General features: G+C 36.0%; 2 protein-coding genes across 4 annotated transcripts in view; both read right to left on the minus strand.

Moving 5' to 3' along the window:
- The window catches only part of LOC149541838 (Plastid-lipid associated protein PAP / fibrillin family protein), a 178,211-nt gene that overhangs the window by 150,218 nt on the left and 5,445 nt on the right, over positions 1 to 22,548 (minus strand). The window lies entirely within an intron of this gene.
- Positions 14,399 to 16,046, minus strand: LOC149541840 (uncharacterized). The gene is made up of 4 exons (XM_089796916.1): positions 15,536 to 16,046; positions 15,300 to 15,424; positions 14,929 to 15,205; positions 14,399 to 14,834 (listed from the first exon to the last, which is right to left on the minus strand). Exons 1-4 carry the CDS (start codon positions 15,755 to 15,757, stop codon positions 14,442 to 14,444), a joined length of 1,017 nt encoding a protein of 338 aa, XP_089653042.1. The 5' UTR covers positions 15,758 to 16,046; the 3' UTR covers positions 14,399 to 14,441.

Here is a 22,548-nt window from a genome sequence, read left to right on the forward strand (position 1 = left end):
TTTCGCGGGTCAATTAGAGACAAGATGGACGCGGTGTAAAGTTTGCAAGATTGCCTTGATTGAATTTCAAATTAAATGAATTTAAATAAACTCTTCGACTCGATAACATGAGGTGGCAATATTAAGGTTGGTCAAGCAATATTATTAGAACCATGTCCACACCAAAGAGAAGGATTTTAAAAACACGGTGCATGAACAAGTTATTTAAAACATATCTTAGTATAAGAATACCACTTACCATATATGCATGCTTGACTAAGTCCTGTGACATATATATATGTGTGTGTGTGTGTGTGTACACTAATGATTATTTCGCGCGTGCACACACATATCTATAAATTTGTGTGTATACATATGTATATAGTTCATACCCACACATGCATGAGTGTAGATGAGATATTTTTATACCAAGGTATGATGGCTTGCACAGAGCAAAGAAAGAAATCAATACACGATGAAAGGTAATATTCTTACTTAAGTTATTTAATGTTTTTTATTTAAATGGCTAGCTCGTGGTCATCCCTTGTTCTCCTTGCTTGTCTAGTCATTTCATCCTTGGTCATGGTGGTCTAGGACTCCCACCTATTTGCTCAATGTTAGGTGGTGCTCCCTCGTGCCCAACTCCTTTCTAGCAATGCTTCCCCCCTTCAACATGCTCCTGCAGGAAAGAAATTCTCCATGATAATATCATATTCCCAGATAAAACCATAATTAACATAGGATGCAACTATCCTCCATCCAAACTATACAGTTGACCAAGTTTCAAAAAATCGAAAACATCATGGATTTTTCTGAAAATTTCAGCGTTTGATCTTCATGATCTACATAGTTTGTACTAGAAAACAACAAAAAATTTAGAAAAAAATCACTACGTTTTCGTGAATCTGGAAAAAAAGAGTTTGACTTTGTTTTGTCTTTAGTGCATTTTGGATGGAGATTAGCCTGTCCCATTACCATAACAGTTATTATTCATAAACCATCATAATGGCTAACCACCATTTCACTTGCCATGAATCTATATTGAATAACCAACCCTCCAAGTTTTCAATATAATAACGATTAACGATTAATTAACATGTCATCTTCACACGAATCATAACTAATTTTACCTATCAATTGACTTCACGTGAAATGTTATCAACTATAATAACATTTTTATATAGGACCAAAAATTCGGATGTAACAGGCTGCTTGAGCCCTAGGAGGGTCTACAACTCATGGTGGTCAATTCGGAGTGGGTTGATAAAATGAGTCCAACATACCAAAGGGAAGATGTGTGAAGAAAAGAATACTCGATAATATTTGGTACTCTAGTATGAATGCTACATCCCCATTTTCGACCCAATTTAAAATGTTCATATAGCTGTTGAGGTTCACATGAAGTCAGTTGACAGTTAAATTTGTTATAATCCCATTAATGGTAAGATGGTTAGTTGTTATAATTAAATATGAAGATAACATGTTAGGGGATTATTTATCATGAATTCATAGAATTAAAAAGGCGGTTAGCCGTTATGATCATTTATGATTAATAATTTGTTATAGTAATATGATTTAACTGTGGAGAATTTCCTTGTAGGGAGCACGTCAAAGGGGTGGAAGCATTGTGAGAAAAGAATTGGGCACAAGAGCATCACCGTCACTAGGCAAATGGGTATGAATTGCGAATCACCATGGTTGAGGACCTAGCGACTACATAATAGGATACACACATTAGACATGCATGAGCTATTGGATAAAAACATTAATGATCTTAACTTAATTAAAGTACATACCTTTATTGGATTATGGTTGACTTTTCCACCACATCATTATAATACATATTTATGTACGTACACATAGATATAAATTAAAGGTGACATCATAATATTATTTTTATACAAGATTTTATCTATTTAATACATACATTTAAATGCATGTACAAGAAGATAAAATAAATCTTCTAATATGAAACATGTATTTAGATATACATATTTAAAAGGTACGACCTTGGATAAACATTTACCATGTACCATCTTAATAAGATATATTTACGTGCAAGTAAATAAATATGTTTATAATATTCTTTTGATTTATAACGTTCAAATTCTTTTCCATATTTATTCAATTTTTTTAGAAACCGAAATGTACACTTGGCATATAATATCGATGTTCAAGAAGACAAATCTTTTAATTCTTTAAGAATTACAACTTCTTAGAAGCCCTGATATATCGACTGCCTCTATATATTTGGGAGTCGTGAGAAACTCGAAGAACATGAAATGATTTCTCCTTCCACTCGATTTATGATATACCTTTGCAATTCTTGTCACGTTATTTTTTACCTTTGCTGAAAGTCATGATTGATAATCACTCTGGGTTTTGCATCCGGAATTACTCCAGAGAAGGAATTGGTTGTAAGCGTACAGCCAAGGCTCACGTCCAAGGGACTAGCTAATTGAAACCAAGCCAAGACTCATGTCTTCCATTCTCAAACCAGGTTATGTGGTCAGACTTTCATATCTAGATTGTTGTATGTTTTTCTTAAACTATTTTCGTATTTGCAGCAAGAAGGAATGTGTCATGAAAATTTCGTACATTACTTTTGAATTTCAATCAAATGGATATTCGATAGTCCAATCTCTCTATGTTGTTGAGTCAAGACCAAATGTGCATGATATGTTCATACATCTTTGTTTTATGAAATATATCAGAATCGAATTATATCCTTGCAAGCTTATTATGATCATTCTCTGTTATTTGATATACTGGAAATTGCAATGTTCCAACCCCTGTTGGGACTTAGCAAAAGAGTGGATACTCTAAGATTATAAACACTCGGGACTCACCTGGCTGTATGGCCAAAGAAAAGGGTGAAGAGGTGAGAGAGAGGAATCTGCAATAGCATGAAAACAGAATCAAATGTGACATAAAAATTATTTATTATTTTAAAAGGAATCATTTAATAGCTCATGCATATCCAATTCATTTTCTATTGTCAAGTCGAGTGGTGTGATTAAGTACCAGGATGCTCAGTGGCTGACAAGGTGTTCCATGTCTATTCTGGGTAGGGAGGGTCTTTCTAGTTAGAGAAAGTGTAGGGATAAGTTTGAGGTCTGTGGTTGGGATGTTAAGCCCTTGACAATGTTTCCCCTCTCCACAAGATGTTAGGACGTGTATCAGAAAAAAATAAGTTGAGCATTCAAACATTTATTGGTAATAAGTATTTTTACTTTTATGATATTTATACAAGTAGAAGATATGATGGATTAATTTATATCGTTGAATTCGGTTGTTTCCTTTGATGAAAGCATTCTCGTCAATGTAATTGGTAACCATTTAGATCGGTTGACATTCCAACTGAATATGGAATATATCTATAGGATTGTTATTTCAATATTTCATTTACAAGAATAATGATTATGAGCATATCTTCTAATCTTATGTTATTGCCATAGTTAGCAATAGGAAGAAAATGAATGAAACAAACGTATCTGATGCCCCAAATGATACAGTGGTATCTAATGTCTTAAACAATACAGTGGTATCTGATGCCCTAAATGATATAGTGGTATCTGACGCTCCAAATGATACAGTGGTAACTGATGCCCTAAATGATCCAATGGTCATAGATGCTCTCATTGATACAATGGCATGTGATGCCCTAAATGATCCAATGGTAATAGATGCCCTAATTGATACAGTAGTATTTGATGGTAATTGTCATTTGACTTTGGTATAGTGGTATTGGATGGTAATCGTCATTTGATCCTAAGTGTAATTTGTGGACTTACCTGGGTGTTTGCAGAAGCATCCCTAGATTGATTTTGGTTTCAAATTCCATGATATGTAGATTTTAATTTCCATAGTAAATTCATTGATGGTGTTTTCAATTATTAGTTATGAAATTTCGTTTAACTGACTGTAACTATTAATTTCATTTCCATGAACATAACTAATATAACTGTCTTTCTATGAAAATGAAGTAATAACTATATTTCTTTGATATGTTAGTTGTTAGTTAAGACACGGGAAAAGTTGGTTGTTACAATGGAGTAAGAAGTTTTTTATTCCTTATTTGATAAGTTATTTCTAATTTTAGCATTTGCTGATTTTATTATTTAAAAATTAAAAATTTTAATCTAACTAACTAATTTGCACTTGCAAATACATTTGCTCCTTCATTTAAGCGGGTCATTAGATATGTTAATAATGACCATGGAACCCGCCCATGGAGAATCACATATAACCAATCAATGCGGTAGCTTGCCCCTTATAATAGTAGTGGGGTCATGGATACAAGTCTTTTGAATTGAATTCCCACCTCCGAGGGCGAATGGTAATATGGGAGAATCAATTAAAGAGACATATTACGTCTAGAATGTTGGATTATTGCGAAGGTTGTGAATAATAATAGGGGCACAAATAGAATTTGACTCTCCTAATCTTGGAGAGAGTTATAAGACCAACAAACCTATGTTCCATGGGGACACATCCCTTTAACTTTTTGGCTCACTCTTGTCCCTTGTATAGTACATGGATGCTAAGATGGTATTTTTTGTCCCTAATGCTCCACCTAAATCTTCAAAGAAACAGGGGACCATCCCCGAAGAAGAAACTCAACACAACAGGTGACTTGAGTATTGAAATCCATGTCAGGGACGATTAGGCCATCCCTCAACCATTCTTTGATCAAACAATAAAAAATAAACACTTTTTTTAAAAGCTCCTTTCATGTGGTCTCCTATTATGGAAGTAATTGGTCAAATACTTGCTTGATATTAACAGAGACCGAAAGGTCAATCTATACAAAAGAATGAGACGATGTTTCCTTAGGAAACAATCGTAAAGAATAGAAACATTCTATTGTAGAGAAAGCAAAAAACGAAAGCAAACTAAAGCTTATTAGATATTTACAATAGATAGCCATTAACTAAAAATAGATGACTTATCTATTATTGTAATACCCTCCCTTAATAGTTAATCTAACACACCAAGCTGTCCTCTGAATTTGACAAACTTATTAAGACCAAGAGACTTGGTGAGAATGTCTGTGGTAGGAACATACTGCAAATCTATAGTCTTGTCTTCAACCAACTGTCGTATGTAATGACAGTGAACATCCACATGCTTGGTTCATTCATAGAAGACTAGATTTCATGCTAACTTGATAACGCCTTCATTATCAACAAACAGAGTAGTTGGTCCTGCTGGTGACATCTGCATATCCCCAAGCATCCGACGAAGCCAAACAGCTTCACATCCTGCCTTAACAGTGCCTCTGTATTCGGCCTATGTAAAAGAAAGAGAAATTGCCTGCTGCTTCTTACTAGTCCATGTGATTGCATCAGATCCCAAACTGAACACATATCCAGACATTGACTTTTTATCAACATAGCCTACCCAACCGAGATTTGTGAACCCACTGAGTTTAGGATTAGAACTTCGAGAGTATAGAAATCCATAATCTAAAGTGCCATTCACATAACGAAGCACACGCTTTGCTGCCATCTAATGATCAGCCTTAGGAGTTTTCATAAAGCGTGAAATATAGCTAATTGCAAAGCTGATATCAAGCCTAGTAGCAAAGAGGTAGTTGAGGCTGCCTACTAGTTGCCTGTATGTAGTATCATCAACAAAAGGAGAATCAGACTTTGATGATAACTTTAGACCTTTCTCCATAGGTTTAGATGCAGGTTTGCAATCTTGCATACGGAATTTGTCTAACAAGGCCCTAGCATATTTGGACTGAGAGATGAATATACCAAAAGACTATTGCCAAACTTCAACACCTAGGCAATAATGCATGAGCCCAAAGTTAGTCATATCAAAAGACTGTCATAAATTTTGTTTGAGTTCCTGAATCAAAGATGTCGAACTGCCAGTGATGATCAGATCATTCACATAAATAACCAAAAGGATGATGTCACTATCATTAGTCTTGATGTACAGATTTAAGTCTAAAGAACTCCTCTTGAAGCCTTGATAACTGAGGTACTTATCAATTTTTATGTACCATGCCTGAGGGGCCTGCTTCAAGCCATAGAGAGCTTTTACTAATCTAAGAACCTGATGGTCTTTACCCGCAACCTTGAAACCAAGAGGCTGCATCATGTAAACCTCTACATGGAGATCACCATATCAGGAAAGCGCTCTTGACGTCCATCTAATGGACCTTCCAGCCAAACTGTGTTGCTATGGCTATGACTAATGTGATGGTGCTCATCTTTGCAAAAACAAAGGTCTCCTCATAATCAATGCCCTAACACTAAGAAAAGCCCTTCGCCACTAAATGAGCTTTGTACTTATCCAAAGTATCATTCGATTTGTATTTGATTTTGTAGACCCATTTGCAACCAATGGGTTTCTTCCCTAGTGGAAGATCAAAAAGGACCTAGGTGTTGTTCTTCAGCAAGCTCTGGTGTTCAAATGTCATGGCCTGTTCCCACTCTGGAATTTCTCTAGCCTCGGAATATGTTTGAGGTTCAAACACACTGTGAATGTTGGAGATGAGAGCAAAGTTAACAGAATCTGTAGTTTTGCTCTTTTTCTAAGTAGTTCTCCCATCAATGACCTCATCATCACGAATATCAGCAAGTGTCTTAGTCCACCACTTAGGCCAGATAGGAGAATGACCAACATTAGTACTAGGAGATGCTTGATCAATGGGATCCTCATCAAAAGAATCTGGATCAAACTTAGGTGAAGCATCTACAAAGCGAGGTGATCCTGCAAGAGAAGCCGGAGGTGTCTGTATAGGTATCACTGGTATAACTGGAGCTACAGGAGCTACTGGAGCCCTCCCATTAGGTGGACCTAATGGAAGCTGAACTCCCAAATCATGAGCCTACATAGGCTGGTCTGCTGGATCACGAACAGGAGAAAAAGGCATGAAAGGTCCTCGCTACTCATCAAAGACTACATCATGACTATAGATGAGACAAGATGTCTCGACATCGATCAGCCGGTAGGCTTTGTGAAGACTGTTATATCCAGCAAGCATGAGTTTCTGACTCTTGGCATCCAACTTGGTGCATGATGCATTGAGGATCCAAACAAAAGCAAGGGAGCCAAAAACCTTTAGGTGGACTGATTCTAGGCTTGCGACCTGACCAGGCCTCTTCTGGAGTTTTACCTTTGACCCTCATTATGGGTGACCGGTTTAACAGATAAACTGCAGTATTAACTGCTTCTGCCCAAAACTGCTTCGGAACATGTCTGTGTTCGAGCATGGAACAAGCCATCTCGGTGATTATCCTATTCTGACATTCAACTACACTATTCTGTTGTGGCATGTGGGGTATGGTTAACTGGCATTTGATGCCATGTGTATCCAAGAAGCTAGAGAAAGCATTAGAACAAAATTCCCCCCCCCCATTGCCTGATCTAAGATTAATAATAGATTTCCCAGACTTTTTTTCAACTAAAGGTTTAAATTTCTGAAATACAGAAAATGCATCTGATTTCTTTTTAAGGAAATACACCCACATTTTTCTACTGAAATCATCAACAAACAACAAAAAATACCTGGACCCAAGAACAGGAGTGGCCATAGGGCCATAGATATCAGCATGAACAAGTTGAAGTACCTGAGAAGCTCGCCAAGAATCGCCACTGGTGAAAGATGCGTGATATTGCTTCCCAGCCTGGCATGTGTCACAAACTCCAAGGTGTTGAGTTTGAATCTCTGGCAATCCAAGAACAAGCTCATACCGAGCAAGCTGTGAGAGATAATGCACATTTAAGTGCCCATATCGTTGATGCTAAAGTGTGCTAACAGAAGATCGCCGAGCAACCATAGCTAAGTCCTGAGAATCACCAAAATCAATAAGTTTGAAAAGACCATGATCCTCAAGACCCACTGCAACAGTAGACTTAGTCACTCGATCAATGATGGTGCACTGATGTGAACTGAAGGTGACTGCCAAGTGTGGAGAATGTCGTAGCAGCTGACTGACTAAGAGTAGATTTAGTTCCGTCCCTGGAACGTAGTACACATCAAGGAATATGAGATTCCTCCCAACAAACTGAATCTAAATGTTGCCTTTACCAACGACCGTGTACTCTTCTCCGCCACCAAAAAATAACAAAGTTTGAATAAGGATGGTAGTTAGTAAACCACTCTCTGTAGTGAGTGAAGTGACGAGAGACATCTGAATCAATGTACCATGTAGATGACTTCACATGATCTATAGGTCTTTTAGCCATGAAGGCGTAAAAGGCAGATTTTGCCTGCTCAGTGTGCTATGCATTGTTCGCTTTGGGCTACAAACCTGATTGCTTAGACTGTGCAACTAAGCGTTTCCAACATTCAACCTTCATGTGTCCAAACTTGTGGCAGTAGTTGCATTGAATGTTCTTCTTTCTAGAACCATCTAATGCTGGAGCAGAAGACTTCTACTGAGATGGCTGTTGAAACTTGCCCTTATCCTTCTGAAAGGATTTCGCAGCAAAGACTTGCTCGGTGGAGGTGGAACTGGAGCTGCGACCGAACTGTTGTTTCCACCGATCTTGCTGAAGCAGCAGTGTGCAGAGATCAGTGAACTCCAAATCAACACCAGAAGATGTGATGTTGAGAGTCTCAATAAAATGCTCATAGGATTTTGGTAAACTCTGAAGAGTGATAACCACAATATCCTCTTTCTTCATCTTGCAACTGATGGCAAGTAACTGACCACGGATTTCTTGAATCCGATTCAGGTGTGCCTGGAGCAAGGTGCACTCACCCATGACAATATAAAACAGAGTGTTTTTCAGAAAGAGGCTCTACTTTTGTCAAAAGTCTTATGAAGACCTTTGAGATGTGTCCAGATCTTGGCAGCTATGTTGTCGGATAGAATCTAAGAAAGCTGATCATTAGCCACGAATAATTTGAGAAGTATCACTACCTCTCGATTTTTTAGATCCCATGTATCTTGATCAGGACCCGGAGAAGTCGGACACTTCGTAAAACCTAGAACAAGTTGATCGGTGTTCCGATATTCAAAAATTGCGATGATGTGCTGCTTCTAGGGGCCATAATTGCGACCATTGAATTTTGAGCTATGCTCGAGCAAAATATTTGTTAGAGATGCCTTGGCACATTATTCAATGAAAATCTGTAAAGGCACATTCTTCAAGGAAAAAATATGGAAGAGCCAAAAAAATCAGAGTGACCCAAAAGAGAGCTTGAAAAACCCAGAAGGAATATGTTAATTTTTTGACCCACTGACTCGAAAATCGAGGCATGAAAATTGAGGCACCCAGAAAAAACAGATGACAACCCAATTGAGCTCTCAAAAAAGCCACCAAAAATCTTAAACCAAAATATTTTTTGACCCAAAAAATTAGGGTTTCGAGCAAAAAATCAGTTGGCGGCCATGGAGATCGAATCTGCAAAAAAAATGGCAGATTTTTGATAAATGAACACCCGAAAAAGGAAGATTTTGCTAGCAAAGAGAGTCATGAGTGTTGGATACACAAAAACGACCCTTCAGCAATGATCTCGACAGATGAAATACTCATTTTCTGCAAGCGTTTTTCAGCTCCAGAATATCCCGTCGCCTTGCTTCAGACTTTTTTTTGGTTTCAGACTCGTCCTGCCAGAGGAGATGAGGTCACTAATAGAAGACGGATTCGGCAATGTGCAAACTATGGTGAGTTTTGTAGGTCGTAAATCTAAAAAACGAACACCAAAGCCGTGATTTTCCAAAATCCAACAAGAAAAAGTTGTGATTTTCCAAAACCCTCAAACAAAAACCCTAGTTTGAAAATCTCAGGGTTTTGAGATTAGGAAGCAAGGATCACAAAATAATTTCAAAAATTGGCTCTGATAATTTTGGAAAAGAAATTATAATTTTCGAAAAAATTAAGAAATATGCTCTGATACCATATTACGGAAGTAATTGGTAAAATACTTGCTTCATATTAACAAAGACCGAAATGTCAATTTATACAAAAGAATGAGACGATGTTTCCTTAGGAAACAATCGTAAAGAAGAAATTTTCTATTCTACAGAAAGCAAAAAATGAAAGCAAACTAAAGCTTATTAGATATTTACAATAGATAACAATTAACTAATAATAGACGACTTATCTATTATTGTAATATCTCCCACGTCTAACAGAATACATTAGAATTTTCAAACCCTAGTTTAGAAGATAAAACACTAAAAAGAGATGAAAAGAGTTCATTTTGGCATTTGCTAATAAGAGGAACTTGAAGAAGTGAAGAAGTGGTAGCTTGTGAGGAGTGAATAGCAATTGCAAGAGTAATTTTTGGCAACAAATCTTCTTCATTAGAATTTAGAAGTATGTTTTCGATTTTCTATTTGTTTTTGGCTATTCTTTTAAAATTCACATTTTGTAACAAATAGGGAAGGCATTGTGTGTTTTTTTTTTTTGAACTTGCATAAGTATTTAACATTTGAAAATCATAAGCAGCAATAAAACTGAGGGGATTAGTGATAGTATGTATGTTGTATTGGAAGAAACTCAAACATCTCAAAGTAAAAGACCTAGCACTGGGGCAATCATAGGGGGGTCTTCAAGTAATGTTGTCTTAGCAAGGGTAGCAACCTCTAACCCATATGAGTGCCCTTCCAAAGCCCTCAAAAAGTTTTCTAAAAGCCCATTCAACCCCAAGAAACCTCTAACCCATATTGGTGTAGGAGTCATGATCGGGGTGAGCTCTGTTATCGAAATGGAAGTTGAAGGCACATCCTATAGTGTGACTTTCTCTAATAGGCTAATAGCTTTTGTTAGTGTAGCTTCTCCAATGAACCTTAACAGTATAACTTTTTGTTCGAAGAATGTTTTGAAGGCTTAATCAACAAGTTGTGGAGACAAACAAATGGGGATCACTAGTTGACATTGTTGACTTTATTGGTGTGGTTTTCGGTGATTGGTTGAACAAAAAGTATTATGCTAAGATGGAAAGTCTATTCGAAATCTTTTTGTCATTTGAGCAATTGATCTACCAAAATTAGAATTGCATCGTCAGACAGTGAATAATATATTTGAAGGCCGAATCAATCACTTAATGTGTGAAGAGAACAAGTTATGAAGAAGAAACTAAACTAACTTAGAAAAGTTACAGAAGGGAATTCTATTGGAATTTTTTCGTAGAGTTGTTTATTGGTCAAGGGCTATAAAACCATCAAAGACATGTGTATACCTGTATGTAAATTGTTTTACTGTCATACAAGGGAATTCTATATTGGTGTGTAGGTTTTTTACCTGTAAAGGTTTTCCTAAAGTGAATCTTTGTGTTCATTTTATGATCATTTGTTCTGAACAATTTATTTTGTTTATCCACCAGTGCATATCTTGATGTTTTATGATTTGTAATTTAAAGACACATTTGCTTGATTCCCCTCTAAACCGACATCGGGAGAGCAATCTTTGTACTATGTTTTCCTTACAAATATGCATTGTGAGAGAGGCATTAAAATCAAGGATTTATATAGAGAATGTCTCTGTCTCGTAGGGAAGTGCCATGCCCACTCCTGCTTCAACTAAAGGAAAGGCAAAGAAGACTAAGAGAGAAATCAATGTTGCTGACTTGTTTAATTTGCAAGCACAAGATGTGGTTGAATCATCTGCTGCTAAATTTATTCTTGGTCATATACCATTCCATGTGTCACGCTGATCATATTTTAATAAATGTGCAAAGATATCTATGTTGATGGTACCTTATTTCTACCAGTCAAAGAAACTAAACTAGGCACGAGCCTTCTTAATAAAGTGTAGTCCAAAGTGAATATTTTGATAGCTGAGAGATGGATGCTCGATCATCTAGATGGGTGGACCAATATCAAACATCGACCACTCATCAATCTTATTGTTACTAGCATAGTGGGCTCTTATTTTCTTAAAGCCATAGATTGTTCAAAGAAATTGAAGGATCCAACTTTCTATTTTTAGATTTTGAAAGGTTCTATAGAAAAGGTTGCACCCACTACTGTTGTCCAAGTAGTCATTAATCCAACTCAAGTGTGTAAGTTAGTTGGATTGATGATGAAGGGTGCTTATAAACTCATTTTTTGGACCCCATATTGCGTACATGCATTGAACAACACCTTGAAGGACACTAGGAAAATTGATTTGACAAAGGCAGTGGTGTCTAAGGCTAGAGATGTGCAAATTTTATTTGCAATCATCAGACATCTCTTGCACTATTTAGAACATTTTCCGAGAATGAATTCCTCAAGCCTGTGCAAACTGGATATCCTAACTACTTTAAATTTTTGGAGAGGATTCTTGAGGCCTGGGAGGGTCTCCAATCTATGGTGGTCAACTCAAAGTGGGTAGATAGCATGAGTCAAACATACCAGAGGGAAGATGTGTGAAGCAAAGAATCCTTGATAATATTTGGTGCTCCACTATGAGGTAAGAATTTTTTTATTGCTGATGTAATAAATTATTTCAAATTTTGGCATCTGTTGATTTTATTGTTAAAGAATTAAAATTTATAAAATTTAAGATGTTTCTAACGAACTCATTTGCACTTGCAAATACATTTTTTCCTTCATTTAAACTATTATGTAGGTCATTAGATATGTTGATAATGACTCTTTTAATGTTGGAGAGAGTTATGAGACCTTTGATAGAATCCTTGGGTAGATCAAGCAAACTACTCATAGCAAGGACGTTGATTTGGGATTTTATGAGAAGCATATTAGGCCCATTGTGATGCGACGATGAAACATTATGAACACTCCTCTTCATATGAAAGCCAATGCTCTCAATCATGGTTTGCACCGAGATATAGGAGAGTGGCTCCATCTAGTGATGAAGATGTGATTCTCAATTTTAGAAATAGAAAAATAGATCACTTATGATTATCTTTTCATTATCTTTTTGTGTTCAACTCAAGGGAAGCGTAGCTTCTTTAAGGTCCTTGCAAAAAGGTGTAGTGAAGATGATGGTACTAAACTTCAGGGTTAGTGGCTTGCATTCGCCAATCTTCATGGTCCAACCTTTGGCAATAGGCCCATTGTGATGCGACGATGGAACATTATGAACACCCTTCTTCATTTGAAAGCCAATGCTCTTAATCATGGTTTACACCAAGATATAGGAGAGTGGCTCCATCTAGTGATGAAGATGTGATTCTCAAATTTAAAAATAGAAAAGTAGATCACTTATAATTATCTTTTCATTATTTCAAAAGATTATTTTTGTGTTCAACTCAAGGGAAGGGTAGCTTCTTTAAGGTCCTTGCAAAAAGGTGTGGTGAAGATGATGGTACTAAACTTCAAGGTTAGTGGCTTGCATTCACCAATCTTCATGGTCCAACCTTTGGCAAACCAGAGGCAAGGACAGATAGAGCTACATGAGCTCAAAATGACCTTATTGGATAGTGGACGTAGCATGGTAAGGATATGCCAAAGTTGAGAAAACATGTTCATTTTCTTTCGCAGGTTGCAAGTTCCTACGCTACAAAGAGGAATAGGTCCACATATAGCTTCATGCAATTTTTCAAGAGGAACAACCTCACCTCTAGACGATTGGAGAAGTTAATGATTGTTCAAAGTTGATTGTGGCTATAGGATCAGCAGACTACTGAGTATCGTCAAACTCTAGCCTTATGTTGAGATGCCAATCCCAAAGATGCTATACAAGTTGAAGAGAATGACACACCTCCAAGATTTCTTGGGGTTCCATTGTGTGAGGAAAACTATTTAGGAGTTTAGTTATATACTTATAGTATGCCTACTATCTACATTTTCAGTATTTTGTCATTGAATGCATGAAACTTGGAGCCTTTGGGCATTATTGCTATATGTATGTCATATTTTGGCAAAGAAAGCATTTGAATTTTGTAAACTTTCTATGTATTGAGCTTCTAAAATGTCTATAGTGAATGTTTTAACTTTTATCAATGTTATGATAAGCATTTTTGAAATCTCTCTCTACATAAAAAATCCCCTTATTTTTAATAGGGGTGTCTACTATCCCCAAATAGATAGCTGCAAACCATACCCGTACCGAAAACATGTCCCCGTAGCCTAAATCATCTTTGTCCCCAAAACTCCATGGACCATAGCAATGAACTACTAGGACCCTCCAAAGACATCTTGGGAAATTTTGAAAAACAAATGTCATATTTTTTACTTAGTTGCCGATTCGTGACATGAATCTGATTCGGGCACGTGAATCGGATCCATGGATTCGAGATTTTTTTTCCCAATTATGATTCGTGGAGGATTCGTGCATATATATATATATACAAAAAAATAAGAGAAATATACATAATTCTAAAACTAAATCATTTCATAGTATGCATCTATGAATCTAGTATACTTGATCGTTGACATTGATAATTAATCTATTTTCATGATTATAAAGAAAATCAACACATTCACATTCAATTACTAAAAGTGAAAGTTTGTAACATTCAAAATATAAATCATTAAACTTAAAGTTTGTAACATGATTTACTCATAAAAGAGTCAAGAGTCAAGACTAAAGTTTTTTATTTAATCATCAAATGGATTTTCAAGAAAATCCGCATTAGAGGGGTATTGATGAGCTGCAAGTGTTGCATCTGTATCAGTAGAGGAACCCAAACCACCAGTAGTACTAGTAAAGGGGATTGTTAACTCATAATCCTCCTCCTCATCATCCACATCAATCAAAGTGGATCTAGCAAGATCTCGGATGGTCATATGTAAATCAGGAGTCTCGGGTGCTACATCCCAAAGCTTTTCGAGCCCCTTCTTGTACTTAGGATCCTTCTGTGACAACAAGCGCAAATTGTTGTGAATGAACACAAGATCTTCTGATTTTTTTGGAGCCAATCGATTGCATTTGACTAAGTGGATAAAGGAGTAAGTACTCCAATTCCACTCAGCTGTAGAAGAGCTAGCAACCTAAAGAGAAATTAAAAATTATCAATACAACAATCAAGATAAATAAATTAAATAATAAATTCAAGGAATTGAGAGTGGACTTATATGGCCTTACTTGGGATAGGACCTTTATGGCAAGAGGTTGGAGGTACATGAAGGCTTGCCCATGAGGGTACCACCATTTGATGGCACCCATCCTGCTTCGGTCTACTATGGCAATAGGGTGGACATCCTCACCTGAGTTGAAGGCAGCAAATTCACTCCTCACAACTGCACTAATCTTTGGATCTTGGAATATCTTAGCTAGTGCCCTCTTATACCCATCTGCAACCTCTGCATCTCTAAATGGTGGCACTCTACCTGGAAGGCGAAGTACCTCTGCACTATAGTACCTAAGGATAACAAAAGACAATTGAACACTATCGAATATCAATAGCACAAACGTTGGATAAAATAAGCACAAGCATTTGATAAGAACTACAATACCTCGAGGATAGAGCAAATGCAAGGAGCTGCAAAGGTGTGGTCATCTTGTTCCATCGATGATGAACAATTTTTTCCACCTTCTTGCAAAGGGTGTCCTCAGGATCATTCTCCCTCCTCTGTATGACCTAGGATATGAAATATGAATAATAATTATAATTAGTGAATATTTCAATTTAAACTTTAAAATCTAGATATCTCTCAAATAAAAATTTGTTGTAAAAGAGCGTAAAACTTACCATTTTAATTTTTTCCAGCATATTATCCATGGAATCATAAATATCCCCAAGGCATGGCTCATCACTCTCTACGAAGCGAAGCATTGCCATTATTGGATCGGTGATTTCCAACACATAACTCACAAGACCCCACCAATCCTCATCTAGTATCATTCTTCTCACATTTATGGCCCTTGCTGTATTGGAATTCTTCCAAACGCCCCATTGGGGGCTAATGACCATATGTTTTAATGCTTCTTTTACCTTCACAAGTCGTCTCAAGACGATTGTGTGAGAGGCAAAGCGGGTTTCAGCAACCTAAGAACATGTTAAACTCAAGTTAGTAATACATTTAAAAATTAAAACATGTTAATGTAAACAAGAACAAAAATTAATAATTATGGAATCCAATAATATTCAATTATATATTAAATATACAAATTTACCTTCAATAACTCCAAGTCTGAGAAACTCCTAAAAATTGCTTGTGACATGTGGTGATTTGTCACAAACATTTGAATCTCTTCAACTTCCTCATATATCCTTTTCATCCAATCTATTTCGGTGCCAATTGCTTTCATCACTAAATTGAGAGTGGACGGTGCATGGTGTCCAAAAGATATGATCATATCTAGACTCTACAATTATCCCTGCAACCCTGCAAATTTTTGCATTGTCCGTGACCACTTGGACAACATTATCAGGACCCACTGACTCTATGGCATCAATGAGAATGCGCGAAATAAATTCTGCATCTTTCACTTGCCCTTCACAATTAACTGCCTTCAAGAACATTGCCCCCTTAGGGCATACAGCAATAACATATATCAATGGACGGTTTCTACAATCTTTCCACCCATCCGAAATAATAGACACACTCGATTGAACCCAAAAATCTCTTATTGGTTGAAGTTGAGCCTCTACATATTTCCTCTCATCATGTAATATGGTAGTGCGCAACTTCTCATAACCAAGCAGTTTGTAACCATGGGGTGCATCATTTATTGTTTCCACCATCTCCCTAAAATAAGGTGATCTCACAAAATTAAATAAAACACCATTTGCAATTAAACAACGTCCAATTTTGTGATCAACAATGTCTCTCTTTTCATTTTGGAATGCCCTATCTAGTGGGCCTCTCTTGCAGGTGAGTGGAGATGGGTCTTCGTTTTCATCAGTTGTAGTTGGCATAGGCAAAAAAAGATGTGTTTTTGTGTTTGTTTGATCAGATGCTGGTGTTGGTGTATTTGTTTTTTTGGAAGCACCAGTTTTGCTTTTGCAACTACTCTATCAGCATACTCTTGCTCTTTTGCTAACGCTGCTATTTGTGCAACTGGTAATCCCTTCTTATCACTACCTTGACACATGTTGATTCCTTAACCCACAGGGCCCAAAAAATGTAGTTTCACTCGGGAATAGGAGCTTATATGTTGTACGTTGCAATAATTACATTTCCATATGTATGCCCCACCCCCAGGACATTGTGCAACTCTTGTTGTGTGTCTCCATAAAAGAGACCCCTTATCAATTTTGAAGCTTGGTGATGCAACCCCACCCCCACCCAATGAGCCTTGACTACTCATTGTTCTATTCTTGCAATCTAGAAAAAAAAGGAAAGAAAACCATGCTTCACACTTACACAAAACCTTGAAAATTTGGATAAAATAAAAAATAAATCAATAATCTATCAAAGAACTCAAGAATATGGTTGAAATGCATACCTTAAACACTTCTTGCAAGGTATTTGGAGCTCCACAACCGATCTCCTTTGAATCCAAGCACTTTACTTCAAACTAGCAAGTATGAGAGAGCAAAATAAAGAGTAAATGAACTTGCATTGTGATTTAGAGGGTCGTTTTTAGGGTTTAGGGCCTTTCGGAAAAAAAAAAAATTAAAATGAAGTTGGGCCCACTTTTTTGCTTCTTTATTTGGGCCCTGCCGCAGATTCGTGCGAATCCGCGTGTGGATCCTCGAGGATCCGGGCAGGATCCATAATCTTGCCTGTGGATCCGTGCGGATCCACAGGCAGGATTACAAATCGTGCCCGGATCCGGACCCAAATCCGGATCCGAGGCTGTTTGGACGAATCCGGTAACTAAGATTTTTTATTAATTTAAAGTAGAAGATGAGATACACTTCTTTCTACCCCACATATTTTAAGCATAGATTAATTTTAGGTGAATGTTTATAGTCCACCTAGTAAAATAGTGCTTATTCAAGGAACAATTTGGTAGAAGCTTTAAATTTGGCCCAAGGGACATTAAAAGTGATATATTCCTGACTGGTCTCTCTAGAAAGATAATAAACATTGGTAGTTTAGTCATTGATTACTTATTTGATTAGTTAGATTCAGTAGCAAATCATTTTGTATAAACATGTATATTGATCCTTGAATTCTATTAAGGAATTTTACCTTCCTTCAAATATCTCTGCTTTTTTGAGTTGACAATCTACAGATCGTCGTCAGAAATTTGTTTACAATTAATTTTGGTACCTTCTAATGAAATCAGAGCTATCTGCTCAAAGTATTGAAGATGTACAGAATCTGCTTCTTCCTTATTTGAATACAAGTTCTAATGAAGAAAATTGTGGTATATTGATTTTGGTTAATCTTCATATATAACTCCTATTGAAAATTTATTTATTAATTTGGATAAAAAAACATAAGAGTATTGTTGTGTTGGAGGATAATAGGTCACATAGGACTAAAGGAAAAGGAACCATTAGTGGCAAATGAAAATGGCAAACTTAAGCTTATTCTTGATACTTTGTTAGAGATCTTTCTTTACGAAGAATTCATTATCAGTTGGAAACAGAATTGTCAAGTTGTTTTTGACAAGAGTGAATATATATTGAAAATAAGTCACAATGATATGCAGTGGTTGTACGAACACAGATGATTGGTCATTCCATGTTTCCCCTTCACTTTTCTTCAAGCAAGCAGGCCTTGAGTGCTACAAAGGTGCATGATAGTCAACTATTGCATCAAAGTTATACACATCTAAACTTTGGTGGTTTGCTTTTATTCAAGAAGAAACATGTGGGTGAAGGATTGCCATTTCTTAAGAATAAATAGGAAATTTGCGAAGAATAATTGTTTGGAAAACAACATAGAAATATTTTTCCAATTCGTTTGTCTGAAAAGTTAAGAAAACCTCTTGAAGTTATTAATACTCATTTATGTGGTCCTTTGGAAACTCTCTCACTAAATAAATCCAAGAGTCTTCTCACTTTTACAATGATTTCTCTTGTGAAACTTGGACATATTATTTGGCTGATACATCCAAAGTTTTTGATAAGTTTGTTGAATTCAAACAATTAGTTGAAAAACAAAGTGATCGATTTATTAAAGTCATTAGATCAAATAATGGGGGAGAGTATCAGTCAAATATATTTATGGATTTATATAAAGAACATGGAAGTCAAATTGCTGAAGATTGTAGCTGTAGTAGAGATCTTTATCTCTGATTTTGCCATATGTTGAAATAGAGATAACATTGTGTCTACAAAAGGAGAATTTATTTATGGCAATATTTGGGATAAAAATATTTGGAGAGACATGTGTCATGCATTTGGAAACATGAAGAGTCTTGTATTTTGGAAATTGAAGAGACCTTTGGGTGTAATATGAAGAGTCTTGTTTCAAAATACATATGTGATTTCTTAGTGTAATGAGATACCATATCAAATGGAAAGCATTGTACTTGAACATTTTATTATCAATAAAAGAGATATTTTCTCGTGTTGCTAGGTTTTTCCTTTCAAGTGGAAGGGTTTTCCTAGAATAATCTCTTGTGTCTTTTGTGCATCTTTATTCTAATTCTCTTTGTTTATCATTATTTTCTGGGCAAAACTTTAACACAAATAGGGTTTGCTACTTCCTACACAACACAGTCGGATTAGTAATGGAAAAAAGAAATTGCTCGTATAATTAAATATTCCTAATTACACTTTACTTAAGCTTAATAATGAATTAAATAGTACTTTGCGTATAAGACACTTAGGAGTTTGCATATGAGAAACTTAGGAGTTTGCACCTTTATTTACACATGGTGTAAGAGAAATTCCCCTTTAGGTAGTGAAAATTGTTATGACATTCCACTTTATGAGTGAGATCCACCATTAGTGCACATATCACATTATCATCCTTCACATATTGCACATACTTATTCCATAATGGAGGATGAACCACCTTCGGTGGACATGTGATTTCACCATGCGTGGCTGATAACTTATTCACTCCTTATCATTGTCTCTTATTACCTTGCCTACATAAGAAGCCCTATTATGTACATTTCTCTTGTCCATTATTAAAAAAATCATTCTACCATCTTAATGCAATTGGTTTGTCATTCTCTTGTGGAAGTTATATTGGTCTTTCATTTGATCATGTGGGTGCTGTAGAGTCACCTAAAACTCTAACAGTTCTTGCTTTCTTATAATACTCATTATGGAAGAGAATTCAAGATAATAAGCATTGTTAGTTTGTCAAATCATTAGAAGGCAATTTTGGAGATTAGTTGTTAGTTGTTGATTAGTTACTTTATTAGTTAAATTTAGTTGTGAATTCTATTGCATAAATAAGTAGATTGATCAACTAATTTTATCAAGGAATTTTAGTATACCCTCCATATATATGTGTTTTTGTGTTGATTATCTGCAGATCATCATTATAAATTTGTTTGTAACCGTTTTGATACTGTCATCCCTAAAGTTTTAACCGGGGCCACGCCCATTTAATTTGTTTTAGATTTGCATGACCTTCACATGTACTGCATTGGATGAACCATTAAAAATTATCCTTCTATTCTACAAGGTCAACAGGAAAAAGGGGTACTTGGAAACTTCGGAGACTGGTACTGGTACTAGTACAAGTAATTTTGAAAAATAGGAGATGGTGGTACTTGGAGACCCTAATTTTTATAAAAATTATTGAACAATTTCCAAAAAAATATCATGACACAGAACTTCAAGAGAACAGTGGTAAAGTTTAACAAAAATGTTTAAATACACAATCAAAATGTTAAATGTCATTATGTCAAGAGTCAGATTCACAACTAAACACTACATATTTCAAATTAGATTATTAGTAATTTAGTATTACATATTGAAATTCAAAAATATTGATAATTTGATGCTGATACACAAACAAAAAATAAAAATTAGAAATCTATCTTCTTCTCTTCAACGTATCGATCACCCATATCAAACTCAGGTTCTTCTAACAGTAGCAAAACTGGAGTTAATTCATTAAGGCCATCTGGTTCAACTGCTTCATTCCACATGGCTGCTGAATGATGGAAAACAGCATTTCTGTTTTGTTTTTATCCTTTTCACAAGCCTTTGGCTAGAAGAGGAGCATGGTAGATGGCCAAAAACTTAAGGAGAGACGGGAAGATGGCAAGAGGCATAGAAGTGAAGTATCCAGGCAAAAATGAAGACTTGGGAGCGCAAAGAATCTCGAAGATGCATCTGATAGTTATAGATCTATTCTATATTTGTATAGCATTTATAGTCCTTCAAACTTTGGGGCATTAAAACTGGAATACTGAGCTATAGGGCGGAATATACACTGTCTTTACAAATATTTAGGAGTATACAATGACAATTCACCATATTAAGAAAATTTAGACATCTTTCTCAAGGATTAGATGCCTGTGACATTTAATAGTGAGACAATCCTTCAATGACCCTTCTCTCTTTAGCAGTCAATCCTGTGTGACCGATCTGATCTCACATGTCCTGGATGGTTAATACTTCGTATGACACTCATGGCATCAGGAGATGTTTTCACAAGGGAAGCTGTTGAATGACCATAGCATTCAAAACTATTGTATATTATAAATTTTCCCTTTCAAGACACGCATTCGGTAGTCGAAACTTCCTAAAAGGTTATCTACTTCAGAGATCAGAATCTATATAGAAAATTTTAAAATAGTCGAAGGAAAAATCACGAATGATGAGAAATGTGTTATCGGAGCTCGAATGAAGAACAAGTGAAACAATGACTGTCATGAGAAATGGGTCATTGAAGGAATGGCTGTTCATTATTAAATAATACATATATTAAATCTCTGAGCGGTAAAGACACCTAAAAATGAGCTACGGGAATTGCACCTGCTACAAACTACAAATATTCTGAGAAATTGAGGGAATGAATGTTAATTACTTAATATTACAAATAGTTTATTATCCACGAACATAGATAACTGAAAATGGGCGGTAGAATTTAAAATTGCTTCAAACTATAGTGGTCTGAAATATCAACAATTATATAGGCTTAAATGGGTGAAATGTTAATTATTGTTAGTTGGCCAGCTGTTATTTCTGACCTGGACATAGCAGTAGTATTTATGGGTAGCTTGGACAGCTGTTCGTCCTTATCTATGAATAGCAATTGTATTTATGGGTGGTTTGGACAGCTGTTTGTCCACTTGCCAAGAATTAGTAAATGGTTATTATTTACTAATTTTAGAGATTCCCTTTTGGACACCTTGCAACCAATTCTATTATTGGCTGTCGAGTTGTCTTAATCTCAGCCGTTGGTTTGATTTAATCTCGGTCATTGGTTTACCAACAGGAGTAGTATAAAAAGGGGTCATTGGGTCATTTGGATTAAGCAGTTTTGGAGAAACGTTTGCAGTGTTAGCAAACAGTCTTGCAGTGTTAGCAAGGGCGCAGTGTTAGCGTGGGGATAGCAATGGGGAATATCAGCGGGAGAAATTAGGAGATTGTCGGAGTTTTGCCAGTGAGAGGCAAGGAATTTTGTATCTCTTGATTTGCTGAAGTTTAATATAATTCCTCATCTGTAGAACTGGATTTCCCTTAGGGGTTTTTCCAGGGACAATTTGTCCAAAAATATTGTGTTCATTGTGTTGCGCATTTCTTTCCGTATTATAAGTGAAATTGCAATTGTGTTATTTTTCAATATTAGCTGAAAATTTGTTTTCAGCAGTTTAATAATCGTTTACAATAGGAGATTAATAATCAGTGACTGCAATAGTTGATTTTTCACATGGTATCAAAGCATTGTT

The sequence above is a fragment of the Cupressus sempervirens genome, chromosome 8 (genome assembly GCF_028749045.1).
Source record: "Cupressus sempervirens isolate cs-2001-9-10 chromosome 8, ASM2874904v1, whole genome shotgun sequence".
In the NCBI taxonomy this organism is placed as follows: Eukaryota; Viridiplantae; Streptophyta; class Pinopsida; order Cupressales; family Cupressaceae; genus Cupressus; species Cupressus sempervirens.

What these genes read in the sequence shown, in the direction of transcription:
- LOC149541840 (XM_089796916.1), bottom strand. Translation starts at nt 15,757, where the DNA reads ATGGTCATTAGCCCCCAATGGGGCGTTTGGAAGAATTCCAATACAGCA. An exon ending in TGCTGGAAAAAATTAAAATG is followed by an intron (nt 15,425 to 15,535) that starts GTAAGTTTTACG and finishes TTCATATCCTAG; the next exon opens with GTCATACAGAGGAGGGAGAA. An exon ending in CCATAAAGGTCCTATCCCAA is followed by an intron (nt 14,835 to 14,928) that starts GTAAGGCCATAT and finishes ATTTCTCTTTAG; the next exon opens with GTTGCTAGCTCTTCTACAGC.